This window comes from Cervus elaphus, chromosome 24 (assembly GCF_910594005.1).
Source record: "Cervus elaphus chromosome 24, mCerEla1.1, whole genome shotgun sequence".
Classification (NCBI taxonomy): domain Eukaryota; kingdom Metazoa; phylum Chordata; class Mammalia; order Artiodactyla; family Cervidae; genus Cervus; species Cervus elaphus.
In genome coordinates, this window is record NC_057838.1 from 33768650 (window position 1) to 33783566 (window position 14917).

Consider the following 14917-nt stretch of genomic DNA (forward strand, 5'->3'; position numbering starts at 1 on the left):
GCACGTCCCACACGGCGCACAGGCATCTCAGCACGGTCCCAGGACTGGCAAACCGGCAGGTGCGGCTGCAGGACAATGAGCTCGGGGGTGGGCGTGAGAAGCAGAGGGGGCTGGGCACTCAGGCTCCGGCGCATCACCCCAGCGCCCCGTGGATTCCATCTTCCGTGGCAGGGGACCAGGTGGTCCAGGCATGGCTGACTGCAGCGTGGCAGACAGAAATGTCCCGAAGTAGGGAGGCTGCGAAGAGCCCATCTCAGGCTTCAGAACTCAGATGGCCCTGAGCCGGCAGGGGGTGCAGGACGTTGGTCAGAGACAGGAGTTCTGAAGCTAGAGCATTTTGCTTCCAACCCCAGCTCCCCCAGCCCCGGCTGGGCCACTTGGGGCGTGTCGCGCGTACCTTCCGGGTGTCGACTGTCTGGCTCGTGACAAGTCCTAACGAAGTCCCGACTATGAGAACACTGCGAGGCAGAGTGGGCGCGGAATGAGTTCCTGATGGAAATCAGGAGGGAGGAGATGGATTATGTCACTGTTTCCAGCTCGGGTGAGTGACTGCAGAGTGGCGGTGGGGAGTCCACTGAGCTCTATACAGGACATAGGAAGACAGCGGGGTGGAGGACCAGAGGGGACGTGTGGGCTTGGGGTCACGTGGACTGACAGCTGGCAGAGGTGGAGATGCCCGGCAGGGGTGTGTGCAGAAATCGAGACATGGGCAGGGAGGTGGGGCCCGGAGCGGCTGGCACAGACTGTAGTTGGGAGCCACAGAGATGGAGGAGATCACCCAGGGAATTTGACGGGAAAAGATGACAAAGAGGCCCTAGACCGGGCGCCAGCATCTCACATATTTTAGGGTTAACCGTATGTGTCTCAAGGAGTCCCTGTGCTCACCACAAGGAAAACCTCTGCAGGAGACACAGAAATTACACAGCGTCAGGCCACCAGGGCGTGACTGACATGAAACGTGGGGCCCTGGGGTGGATGGTCAGAGAGGGCTTTCAGATGAAAACTCAGGACTCCTGAGCCACACACACATCACCGGGGAAGGAGCTGCCCAAGCCTGCCCTGCAAATCTGCGTTGAAAGGTGGTAAGCAGGATGATGGAATATATTCTTGTAGAGAATATATGCCTTTAGAGGAAAGGAAGGGAATGGGGGATTCCCCACTGATTAAAACAGCAAAGAAAAAGGAGAGGCCTCTCTTTCCCTGAATTTCCATTTATTAGTTGAGTAAATAGTCAAATTGTCTGGGTCCTTAGGATATCAATCACCTGGCCAATATTTACTGCAAACCACTGACTGCTCTACCAGGGAGTGAGGAACATAGAACAAAGCAGTTAAGACATGGTTCTTGGGTCTCCCTGTTTATCCAGTGGCAAAGAATCTGCCTGCCAATGCAGGAGACACGGGATTGATTCCTAGTCTGGGAAGATCCCACATGCCGCAGAGCAATTAAGCCCATGCAACACAAGAACTGAAGTCCGCTCACCCTAAAGCCTGTGCTCTGAAACCAGGAGAAGCCACCACAAAGGGAAGCCTGCACACCGCAACTAGAGAGTAGCCCCTGTTCCCTGCAACTAGAAAAAGCCTGGGCACAGCAACAAAGACCCAGTAAAGCCAAAAAAACACAAAAGGACATGGTTCTTTTTCTTAGGCAGCTTCCTATCTAGTCAGCAAGGATTAAAAAAACACAGAGGTTGGCAGAGGCTTTCTATAAAAGGCCAAATGGTAAATATTCTAGGATTTGCTGCCATTCCGTCTCTGGCACAACCCCTCAGCTCTGCCCCAGCAGCATGCGAGTGGCCAGAGATGACACTAAAGGTTACCAGAGGGCTGGTTGAGTTCTGGTAAAACTATTTACAAAAGCAGGCACCCGGCTGGATTTGACCCGCCGACCATAGTTTGCCAAGCCCTGGACTAAGGTATCATGAGCCAACAGAGAAGAAACTGGTTGTGGGCTTAGAAGTTTCTAAGAGGAACTCCATCCTTGGAAGGCACTAGGGAAAGTCAGGAAGGGCCTCTTGCTAGAGCTGAACGAAGAGAAAGAAAGAAGGGCAATTGAGACTTGCTGTGGATTTAACAGGATACAATGAAGGGACAACCATTTTCAAGTTTTCTGACATTTTTTTCTTCTTAGTCAAATTTTGGAGACCGTGGAAAATCCAAAAGGTCTTCTGAAGACATCTCCTCTTAGAAACTAATACTGGTTGTGGATTTTGTAGGAAAGATTAACACTTTGCATCCAAAATGTGTGCATGTGTGCTGAGTCACTTTAGTTGTGTTTGACTCTGTACAATCCCATGGACTGTAGCCCGCCAGGCTCCTCTGTCCGTGGAATTCTCCGAGCAAGAATACTGGAGTGGATTGCCACACCCTTCTCCAGGGGATCTTCCTGACCCAGGGATCGAACCCTAGTCTCATGTCTCCTGCATTGGCAGGTGGGTTCTTTACCACTAGCACCACCTAGGAAGCCCATCCAAAGATCTCTCCCAAAACTCCTTGTCAACTGCAGTCCCCTCCTTTAGGGAAGGCCAGGAGAACAGCTGTGTGGAACTGTCCACTTTTGCCTACACTGCTGGCTTTGCTACTCAGGAAAGAAAAAAAAAAATAACATTGGGTCTAGTTCTTCCATCAGCACAAGCCAGCATGCATATCCTACCCTTGAAAGGAGCTTTTCCAATCCAAGTGAAAAGGCGTATGCTGATGCTCTGTACAGTAATGTCTTGCCCTGAACTACAGGAGGTCCCTACAGCATCCAGGCCTCATCACTTGGACAGTTGGGTGGGGGGCCACTCATTCAAGTCTTATATTCCCAACAATGGGAACTATTTGTGGATCCTGAGTCTTCACCTCAAAACACGTATCTAAACCAATAATCCCAAAAGAGTCTCATTCAATGACATGTCAGTTTCCTGGGAATGGAGAAGGGCCCATGTCCAAGGATGATTAGGACCAAAAAGTAGTAACGATAATAATAATAACACAGAGAAGAAAAAAAAATTCCTGGGTCAGGGAGCAGGTAACTGGACTGCCCGTTGCTATTTCACCCAGAATGTCTGGCAGAGCAAGTATCTAGTACGCAAGGCAAGGAAGCCTCCCACCCTCCTGGATCTCTAAAATCAACTCAAGTACAGACATGGTGAGAGGGACTTAAGTGAACTGTACGTGAGAAGAACATAAAACAGCACACCCTCCTGAGGCCCACTGGATCGTCAAGCACTAGACAGAAGTTGGATTTCTGATGGAAAACAAACTGAATAAAACAAAGTTCATTTTAAATAATAAAGACTGCATTCATATAAATAATCACCACCTCCTTTTGAGGTCCTTCATGACCTGGGCCCTGAGTGAGGCACTTTCATTGAATCACCCTCTGCAACCGCCGCAGAAGCCCTGTGAGGTGGGGATGGATACTGTCCCCCTTCCTGTGAAGGAGCTGGGCGGGGAGGTCCAGGACTTTGCCCTGAGCCCTACGGTGGGAGGTGATGAGACGGGGTAGACTACCCTTCCTTCCTCCACCAAACCAGCTCCGGGCAGTCCCATTCCTGCAGCTCAACTGGGACGTGCACTCTCAGCCCTACGTGACCGTGAAAACCTCTCAACAACTGCGTAAGGAAGGGACTCAGTTCTTCTAACTCCGAGATGAGAGAACTGAGTTTCTGAGCATCCTGACAAAGTCCAAGGTCACCCCATTGGCGAGGGTAAGGCTGGGACTCTGGCCCAGGTGTTTCCACCGTGGAGGCCAAGCTCCCTTCTCTGCCCGCCCTTCTGGGCGATGTCCCTCAAATTCCCTGACCCCACACCACCCACTCTCCAAGCATGGCCGACTGGCAGTGCCTGCAGCTTCTCCCTGAACCAGGCTGGGAAGCCTCGCCATCCAGACCTTGCGTGGCTTCAGCCGAAGGGCAGAGGGGACTGAGCCACCTGCCTTCCTCTTATTGTCATGGCAACGGCTCCCACACCCGCCCCCCCCAGGCCGGGGAGACAGCAGTCTCCCGACTCCACTGCTGGCCAAGCTCTCCTCCCACGTTGATAAAACCCGAGGTCAGAAAACACCGCTCACCAGTGACTCATTTCTCACTCCTCTGCCAAATACAACACCCTTTTACGTAACGCACACCAATCTCCTCCTCCTCCTGGGGTGGTGGCTCTGTCGAACCAAGGCTGATCGTCCTCACCAGCTGGCCCTCCATCTCCAGCAAAGGCTAAGGAAACCGCCCTCCTCACCCTCCTCTCCACTCGCTGGGGTCAGGGCGGGCCTCCAGACCATGTGCTCCCCTACCCCCACCCCCAGGGCCTTCTTGCAGTGACTTCTTCTGGAGGGAATGGGAGATTTCCTATCTTAAACTGGCTCCTGGGATGATGTCTTAAGCCAACTTCAAAAAATAAAAAGATAAAAAATAAATCAGTGTGTGGTGACGGAAAGGCCACTAGACGAGGGAGCTCTCTCAGCTGAACCCACAGCCAGTTTCCCAACAGCGCTTCTCACATTTTCCAGCTCACGCTGTGTACGTGCGGAAAAGAAAATCCTTTTCGGGTGTGTCTGTAGGCTAGACTTGGCATAGGAAGAGCCGTGGGCAGCCATTTGATACATACACTTCACTGTGCTTCTGCAACCGGAAGCAATTAAGCAAAAAAAAAAATTTTTTTTTTTTAATCTGTCCTGTTTATTTGCTGTGGGGTTTTCTATGGTCATGTTAGCACATAGATTCCCAAACATCTGCATGTGCTTTAAAAGAAAGAAAAAAACGCAAACACTGGGTGTGCGCAAAGATTCCTCCTCCTGCTCCCAGGTGAGGCCAGGCTCCGTCCTCCCTCAGGGAAGAGGAAGTGCGGGAGCACCCTCCGGGAGCTGGTGGGAACATCTCAGGAGGAAGGAACACAGAAACTGGCAAGGACTCGAAGGACGGATGTGCGGGTGCCATGAGACTTGCTGAGCCCCGCGTGTGCCAAAAATTAATTCATAAGCAAATGCTTATTTCATAGTTTCCCACTCGCTTACAAAACATCAAGCAGGAAAGATCTCTTCTGGGGGCTGGCAGGAAGCAAGGTGGCACGAGAGAGGGCAGGAAGACAGAAGGAGCTTCTCTTGAAGAGAAACTTGATCCCAGGGCTCCCCGGTACCACCCGTCCCTGGAGAAGCCCCAGGGCAGAGGCGCTACTGCCTGTGAGCAGAGGGTTTGCTGTGAAGCCTGAGCCACTCGGATGGCACCCAGGTAGAAGTTTTGGAGACGTTATCTTCAGACATTATTACCATCAGAGAAGCCAGGGCAGGGACAGAAGATATTGGAAGACTCTGAGCCCATTATGCCAGGCCAGGAACTACCCTCCATTCAGCTTTGGGGCATTTCAGGACTTAAATGATGATTACAAGGTTTCAGAACAAGAGAGCAAATTCTCCCTGGCAGGGTTCCTAGCAGGCAGCTAGGTCCTTAGTTTTGAATTCCTATAAACTGAAACCACTGAGGTCTGGACAATGAAGTTTAGAGTTTCTGAAGAACTCTGGTCCCCCGTGACGCATCCTCAGTACAAGGGTGAATTTCATTCAGAATCAAAAGGGGAAGGTCAGGAGTTGACACTTCTGCAGAAATGGGGCTGAACTTCCAGGGAGAACTGAGCTCCTCCAACTGCAGAGACAATGGTGCCTCTCTTTCCTGCAGCTGCAGCACCCAACTCAGGGGCCAGACTGACCCATGATAGGTGGTCAGCTAATGATTGCAGGGGCGCTGGGGGGCCAGTAGCCCAAGGGGCCCTCCATAACTCCCTCTCTCCTTAGTGCATGTGGTCAACTCACAGAGAGAGGGGCAACCCTTTTCCTCTCCCTGCGGGGCTGGGCTGGTCTCACGGCTGGTTTGCACCAGCAGAATGTGGCAATACCAAGCATTCCAAGTCCAGGCCCTAAAAACGACTTGATGCCAGTCTTGGCTCTGCTACTTCCTGCTTGTCTGATGAGGGGCAAGTTCTTCCCCCTTCAGGCCTTTAGTTTCCTCACCTAAAAAAAGAGATAATCAGGCACCTACCTCCTAGGGAGACTGTGAGGATTAAATGGGATGGTAGATGAGAAAACACTTAAGCATAGTTCATGGTCCACAGGAAACCCTTAATAAATGCTGGTCATTGTCATCATTATGGTTTTTACTTCAATTTCTTTTTAATGATCACGCTGACTTTTTTGGTGTGCAGTTCTACACATTTTCAAACATGTATAGATCTGTGTGTCCAAAGCAGGACACACAACAGTGGCATCACCAAAAAGTTCCTTTGTGCTGTTCCCTTAAAGTCAGAGTCTCCCCTCAGCCCTATGCTGGCAAGCACTGCTCTGTTCTCCCTCACCACAGCCTTGTCCTTTGAGAATGTCACCTACACAGAACCATCCAGGGCATCACCTCTGACACTGGCTTCTTTCACTGAGCATAAGGCCTTTAAGGTATACCCACGTAATCCCATTTATCAACAGTTCATTCCCTTTTATTGCTGAGTAGGAATCTGTTGCAAGGGCGTACCACAGTTGGTCCAATCACCATACTTTAAATCATTATTTTCACAAGTCAGGGAAGAAAAGAGTTCAGAAATGGAGCCAGCCAGTCATCACTGCTGGATTTTAAGAAAATATCTAAATTGCTTAAAAAAAAAAAAATCCTGATCCAAAGCAGTAAGAAAGCCAGAAGTCCACCTGCCTGTGTGTCTCATGCTTGGACAGAGGACACAAGCCCAGGGATGACTTTCGGAAAGCGGGTCTCCCTCCCCTTCTTCTCCATGTGACGCTTGCTTCACATCCTGGGAAGAGACGCTGGTCAAGGTAAGAGCTCTTCTGCAGCCGTCTTCTTGGACAGCCCTGCACACTGCCCTGTGACGGCCCTGTCCACCGCCTGTCACTGAGGAGCAGGCATCCAGGGGAGCCCACCTGACCACAGCCCGACTCCCCCTCCTGGGACGGGGACACGGCGCGGGGGACAGGAAGGGCAGGGGGCACGAGCTCCAGCTGGAAGCCGCCTGCCGGTCACGGCCGACGGCCCTCAGCAATCATTAACAGTCACCACTGCAGCCCGCGCCCCCTCACACGTCCCAGCTGCTCACTGACTACCCTGAACCAGCTTCTCCACAGCAAGACGAACTGAAATCACCCCCCACGGGCTTCAGGGTATCTGTCCTCAGCTGGCCCCGGACAACCTGAATTCCAGATTATTCTCTCCAGAGAAAGGGAAGCTTGGGGCCAAGGTGGGGGTCTCACAAGTCAGTTCCAGGCTAGAATCAGTTTTCCCGGAGCCACAGATTTCTAATGAGGCGGTGAGTGAGATTTTCCCAGCAACCCCTGAGATCGCAGAAGGAGAGGGAGATGGGATCAGGGGAGAACCAGCGTATGCTGAGCACCGTGCCCTCCCCTCCTGGCGGGGGGCTCGCAGGCCACCCCATCCAGGCCCACCCGCCCAGGAGCCCGCTGGCGGCTCCTCCGAGAGACAGCGGCCCGACTCCCTCCGAGGCTGGTCCTGGAACTCCACCGTGGCATTTCATCTGGAGCCTGAGCATATGAGTAATGAATGTGTGAAAACATGGAACTAATATTCATAATTACTTTACAAGATAAAGAACTTGACAGAGAAACAGCTTCTGTGTGCCTTGCCGTCACCATCAGGGGTACACTGTGAAAAACACGGCCATGCGCCAATAACTCAAGACTTTGCCACGCCAGCCGGGCTCAGCCCCCTCGAGCCCTCCCCAGGCCTCCTTAGTCCTTACTTAATGGCGTCTTGTCATCTAGACTCAATAAAAACCTCCACAGCCAAAGGGGGCAGGGAGCCTCTGACCTTCTCACTTCTAGCATCCCCTCAGTGACACGTCGGCCAACAGCCGTTAGCTATACCCGAGTCCAGGCTGCCAGCTGTGAGGCGGGAGGGTGCAGAGCCTCCAGGCGGGACATCCTGTCCTCAGCAGGCTGAGGGTACTTTTTCTCCCCATTTTTTCTTTTCTACTGAGGTAGAACTTTGGAATAGGAAAGCACACCAGTTCTGTTAGAATAGATTTATACCCACATAACCATCACAGGTAAACCACACCAGAGAACATCTCCAACACCCCGAAACATCCCCTCACGCACCTCCTAAAACATATCCTCTCTCGCGATATGACCAAGTCTACCACACATTCATTTTGAATTCAGGCTTTCGTTAGCTCTCTCCAAATAACTTCTGATTAACTTTTAAATTATTGGACTGCGCTTCTTTTCAATTATCGGATTCCTTCTAGATTCTGCTTCACTCAATTTATCTGTCAGATTTGTAGTCCTTCATTACAGCTCTGAGGCCCCTTGGGGGGCTGCCTGCCCCCAATATATCCCCAGTCCTGTCTCCTCCACCAACTCGGCTGCTCCGAAGGACCCAGCCTTGTCCCCTGAGTGCGCCGACCACCCTTGCGCCACTGGGCCTCCTTGCCACGCATGTGACCCAGCCCCCCACACCCCAGCTCCTGGCGCAATTTCCAACTTTCAGACCCACACCCATCCAACAGAGCCCAGGTCATCAAAAAGCCTTTCACCAACCCCTTACACAGCTGGAGCTACTTCTTTCTGGGAGGGTCTGTGGTATCCTTCCCGTGCAAGGATATGCACGGGATATGTGCAAGGATACGAAGTCTTATACCCTTGCGAGATTTCAACTGCTTGAAAACTGAGCTTCCGGGATCAGCAAATTAGCACAGCTTTTTTTTTTGCTCTTTGCTTTTTAGGAGGGGATGGAATAACCCAGGGTTTCCAACTTCAGATGTGGCCAGTAGAAAAAAAACACCACTATCAACACCACTTCATCCGAGAAAAGACATCAGAGCTTAAAATAAATTGGACAGGATATAACCTCAGAATAAACTGGTCAGATGGTCCTTCAAACTCATACATTTGATTTATGAAACTGACCACGTTGCCCTCGTTTGCACACTTGCCTGTGCCTGGAGAAAATTCTCAGAGACTGACTGGCCCCAGTGTCTGGGAACCCCGGCCTGGGAGTTGCTAGTGGAGCACCGTGTACAGAAAGTGCTCAGTAGATGTCTAGTTTGACTGCTCCCATCCCTGGAAATGACAGGGTTCAGAGACCAGGGGTGTTCCAGCGCCGCTCCCACGCCAGCATAAGCACGCAGACAGCAGGACCACGGCGGTGGGCGCACAAGTCCTCACGACCCAGGGGCCCGGAGGACCCACCCATGGGTGCACAGGCAGACTCACATGGGAGAGAATCAAAGGGCCACCCGCAGGTTACAGATCCCAGGTGCCCGGGGGCAGCTCCGCAGTGCAGCGGACCCTCCCACGGTGCAAATCTCAACTCAGGGCAGCACACGTGATGAACGTCCCAAGTGTGTGCTGGGGAAGGTGCGGGGGAGGGTGAGCAGAGGGGGCGGCCGCAGCCCCCGCGCGGGCACAGGGCCCAGGCTGAGCGAGGAGCCGGGCTGAAACCCAGGCGCCCTGTCTCAGGCCCACGAGAAGAAAAGCCCTTTAGAAATTTGCACAAAGGACCAGAACGTCATTAATCCAGATGCCAATTTTAAATTCAAGACCAAAAATATAAGGCCAAGTCAAATATATACATAAGAGGGAATTCTGTGGTATATACATTATATCTCAATCAAAAGCTATTACCAAAATATGTGTGTGTATATTTATGTACCAACACATACACAGAGCTAAGTAAACCCTTATTCAGAGCCAACAAAGAATGAAGAATGTATGAAGGGAGTATTACAAATATTTTAAAATATTTAAAAGAATCATTTTCACTGCCATGTCTATATGAAAATCATGTATATATTATTAAAATTGCTTCTTTAAGGACTATGCCTAAGAATTCTACCATTATTATTTTAAAATATGCATCATCATCAGCCAATAAAAAGCCATCCATTTATGTCTGACTAACCTAGCCTGGCTTTCCCCTCTTTGCACATGTTAGTTCAAATTGGTTCAGTTTTATTGAGCTTTTCATTTACAAGATAAATACACAGTTAGCAAGAGCTGTAACATTCACGGATATAATAAGTACACATAGTTCAGACTCCTTCTGGTCATCTGGGGATGGGATCCTCTGTGATCCTGGATTACAAAATAAATATAATGCATTCAATCATTCATTGAACACACATTTATGGATTACCTATGATGCGCCAAATTCCTGGCCAGTTTTCTTTTACACATCCTCAGCGTTTTAGCCATTTCAGAATGTAACCCATGTATGAGAACCAAGTCTGAATAATGACTGAATGACCACAGCAAGGAAGCAACAGAATTCGGTTTGCAGAACAATAGAAGTTTGTGCCCTAAGAAGGAGTTCTCTCAGCGCCACCCATCGCTGACTCCTCCCTGGCAGCCACGCCGCCTCCTACCTGTATGGTGGTGTTGCCTCCTTCCAGCAGGGCGATGGCCAGAAGGATGCTCTCATGGAACACTCGGTCACTGGATGCGTTCATTATGAGGTCGATGACCAGATTAGAGGCGCCCTCCTTGTCAAGGTGGCACTGAACCTCGGCCAGGCTCATCTCACCCCTGCTCATGGGGCTGGATCCGGAGCCTCCCCCTGGAAAGACGGAACATTGCTCTTATCAACCTCACTCAGAGCAGCTAACATTTATTGCATACTTACTGCATACCAACATTTTATGCACTCAACAGTTGAATGATACTATCTCTCCCAACCTTTTTAACAAGCCCGCAAGGCAGGTACTCATTATTAGCACCAAGATGAAGTCACTTGTCCAGCAACACCCAGCGCAGCTGGTAAGTAACAGAGATGGAACTTGAATGCAGGCAGAGTGGATGAAGGAAGAGTAGTACATTTTGAGCAAAAGACCTAAAGCCATCCAGCCAAGACTCTCCCTTACATCAAAATACAATGACCTGGGCCAGAATTAAGAACTGATCCAATTTTAAGAGACAAACTGAACTTAAGCACTCTTAAGAAGCATAGCCTATACTGATCACTTTAGCCCTCTTTTTAAGAAACCCACCGTGGCCCCAAATTCATCCTTTCACATAATTTGCATCTGCTCATTCATTCGTTCACTATTGACTCAGAGCTTGGCATGGCGTCAAGAGCTGGGGGTAGGGGAATGAATCAAAGAAAGTTCACCTCACTGAGCTTCAGATGAATATACTTAGGAAGAGAGGGCCTCTGGCACTTAGTGAAACAGATTCCAACTGGATTTAGAAAGCTTGAGAACTTCACATGATTGAAGAGCTTCACATTATTATTCAAAAAAAATGAAATATTAATGGACATGGGGAAACGGGGCAGTCAATTTCTGAAAAACAGAAAACCATCAGTCCTTCCCTGCAGGGGTCAACTCAAACGCCACCTCCTTTCTGTTGCTTGTCCTCGACTGCCTAGAATCTATTGCACCTGTCATCCAACGTGGACATGGGTATCGGGTCTTTTCTCCGACAGCTTCTTAAAGACAAATAGTTTTGACACGTTGTGGGGGAAACAGCTGCTTGACAATCACTGGGAACTTCTGGATGAGAAGCTAAGATCTGTCTCTGGGGTTCTCTGGGAGCAGATCTGCTCCACATCTTCATTTGGTGAGAAGTCCAAGATTCCTTCCCAGAGGTTGCCGGGATTAATTTATTAAGCATCAAGTGTTTCTGTGCTGTGAGCAGAACCCAGCAAGGGCCAGACGTTCTCAAGAGTCATCACCACAGACTAGGAATCATGCAACTCACATTTGTGCTTCAAGCATGGAGCTACCAGCCCCCTTATAACCAACACCATCGCCCACAGCTGAATTCAACGTTTTTGCAGCTTCTACCTGTTACTGTGCTTACAATGTTTTGGGACACCTTTCAGGATGTGTTCTAAAACAGTTCTATACAAGGATGCACCTGATGCGGAGAGCCGACTCACTGGAAAAGACCCTGATGCTGGGAAAGATTGAAGGCAGGAGGAGAAGGGAGCAACAGAGGATGAGATGGTTGAATGGCATCACCGACTTGACAGACGTAAGTTTGAGAAAACTCTGGGAGATAGTGAGGGACAGGGAAACCTGGTGTGCGGCATGCAGTTCATGGGGCTGCAAAGAGTCGGACATGACTTTGCAACTGAACAAATATAATACAGGGTGTGTGTGTGTGTCTGTGTGTGTGTCTGTGTAAAGTCCCCTAAGACTTGGGGAGGCACACAGCATGGACACTAGGATTAGATGTACCTGCTTTAAATTACCATCCACTCACCAGCAAGATCCCCTTCCTCTGTTCAATACCAAATAGTGGGTAATGTATGGGAGAAAAGGAGATGAAGGAGGTAAAATGCTTGGGAAAGCCCTTGCCAGGGTACATGTATTATAAAAGATAGCTTTCACCCTCCTCACTGCCAACAGCACCCTCATTTTATGGGGAAACATGAGTCTGAATGACCACGAGAAAATGTGAGATCAAGTTCAGTTCACTGAGTCCTTCAAGTATCCCCAAGAGGTTCGCTGCATGGGAAAGAGGGGGAAAGCCTTAGCCAATATCACATTGCAGGGGGACATTTTTAGACACCAATTTGATGGTAGACCAAAGACAAAACAAGTTGCTAAAATAACACACTAGCAGCCCAAATGCATCTGTTAGAGTCTCAACCTGCTCAGTAGAAACACGCAGCTTTGGAGGGGCACACTCGCTTCACACGTGCAGCTCATTAGCACACCACGGGGCCTACCTCCTCCCCCAGGCTTGCTGGGTCCTCCCGGTGACAGCGGGCCATTGCCAAAGCTCGTGAGGCTCTCTCTTCTTCCCGAAGGTCTGATGTTTCCATAGTAACGGTTGACCAAAATCTGCCTGAGGGCCTCACCCTTAATTCAAACAGGATAATGAAATCAGGTTCTGAATTTAATGCACAACTGAGCAACTCACATTAAAAAAAAAAAAAACAAGTGACACAGGGGTACCCAGTTATAATTGGCTCAGTCTCACTCCGTGAAAAAATAAATTATTAATAAGAGCACTTGGAAACTTCTAAAGTTAACTTCTTCAATGTTTTCTCAGGAAATCAGATCACAAAAAAGCATCAATCTAAAATATTAAATATCTGAAAGTACTCTCTCACACTGATGAAGATAGAACATGAATTTGGAAGGATAACTAGGATTAACAAAACAACAAAACAAAACAAATAAAATAGTCCTTTTGAGGTAAGTCAGTAAGATTCAGACAAATTAAAAAATTTACAGGTCAACTTCCACACAGCAATATGAAAATGTTACTCTAACCACAGGATTTATTTCCAACCGTTCTAAGACCTTATTATATCAGAGTAATAAATAAAATCATAAGCTGAAAGTAAGCCTTTCTTATAGAAATAGTCAATGAGCCAAATGGTAAAGAAAATAAATGCAACAGAAAATAAATTATTGGCAGACATCAGACATGTCAATCAACAAACAAGCAGCATGGATGAAAATGACATTTGAGATTTTCTTTTAAAGAATAGGGGAGGAAGGGCCTAGTTGGGTATAAATGTGGACACGAGCTGATAGTCATGGAATCTGAGTTATGAGTGAGGGTTCTTAAAACTCTTCAAAACATGTATTTTGGGGATATTTTTTTAACACTTCCATGACAAAAAACTTTAAATATATAAATATTAAAAGAATCCTGGGCAGGGGATAAAACAACTCTTTCCACAATTCCAACCAAAACAGAGCAAAGAAACCACTCTGATCTGTTCCCAAATACTTTGCAAACTGGCAAAGCGGCAGGACTCCCTCTCGGCAGTCTTGCTGAGGGACTATCCCCCACTCCCCATCCCCCTCACTCCGCCAGTCTGGAACTTTTTACCAGTTAAAGGCTGTACAGATTTTCCTGGACTGTTTCTGAGGGACAAAGGAGTAAGTCCTGGAGTTCCTCTGGCACATCCCGGAAAGAGCTAAGTGAGAAGTTAGCAGAGGGAAGATGCGTTGCAATACAGCTGGTCTCTGAAATAGGGACTCCAGAGTTCTATCGAAGAGACCTGCGACTGTACCGAAAGTCAGGAGAACTTAAAAGTGATCTGTTAACACGCTTCAAGAATAGGTCTGGAGATTTCGAGGAAGGTGTTAGCAAGACAAGATGGGAGGGAGCAGAACGTCCTGAGGATGGTGGAGACCAGGGGTACCCTGAGGAGGCAGGACCAGGGAAGAAGGACAGAGCAGAAAACTCAGTCCCACTGTCAAAATGATACGAGGTCCCAAGGTGACCCAGCTGGCTTTTCTCCTTGGTTAAATTCATGCTGCTGGTCAAAGACTCCAGGGATAAGCGGGGAGATGGGGTAAATAGGAAAAGTGAGAGAAGCAGGGAGGCAAGCCTGATTTTTCAATGAAAAAGTTCAGAAATGAAAAAACCCTTGTCTTTCTTCTCTCCATTACATCCACAAATATGCATCTCACTGTAGTTAAACAAAGAAGAATTCTCATTAGGATAAGAAAATCACTTCGTACCTTGACCATCAGTAAATTCAAAATTCCGAGAGAACTTTCAATGGGGAAGCTATTTGTGATCCTTAAAAAATACTTTCAAAATAAACTATTTTCAGTATAATATCCTTTAATGGCTTAGAAAACCACATTTTGGTATAAGGACATAGCTTTGCACCAGTACAAACATGTCAACACTCTCCAAAAGAGTCATTGAGAGGGGTGATTTAAAAAGGTTTTTTTCACAGAAAAAAACACAGATGTCAAAGGAATGGTCAAGAAAAGGAGGAACGACAAGGTCACCTCCACAGAGAATATAACAGTGTATTAAATACCATGTCTCTTTGTCAACTCAATGATGCATCTACTGGAATTTCTTTCAGGAGACTTCGAGTTCTCCCAAGAGGGATGGTTGGTAGGAAACCATCCCAGCTTTCTATGGGATCCTCTGGGGCACCAGGAGAACACTGTCTGAGAGCTAAATGACTGGGCTGAGACCAGTGAGCTACAGCCACAGAGAA

The 14917-nt window shown here is 48.6% G+C and overlaps 1 protein-coding gene across 7 annotated transcripts in view; it reads right to left on the reverse strand.

The window, feature by feature from the left end:
- The window catches only part of ITPR1 (inositol 1,4,5-trisphosphate receptor type 1), a 345839-nt gene that overhangs the window by 99813 nt on the left and 231109 nt on the right, over positions 1-14917 (reverse strand). For all 7 annotated transcript variants that reach the window (XM_043885522.1, XM_043885521.1, XM_043885519.1 and 4 more), the window contains 2 exons: positions 12665-12797; positions 10356-10546 (listed from right to left, as the gene is read on the reverse strand). In XM_043885522.1, coding sequence (XP_043741457.1) covers positions 10356-10546; positions 12665-12797 — 324 coding nt within the window. The remainder of the gene's footprint in view (positions 1-10355; positions 10547-12664; positions 12798-14917) is intronic.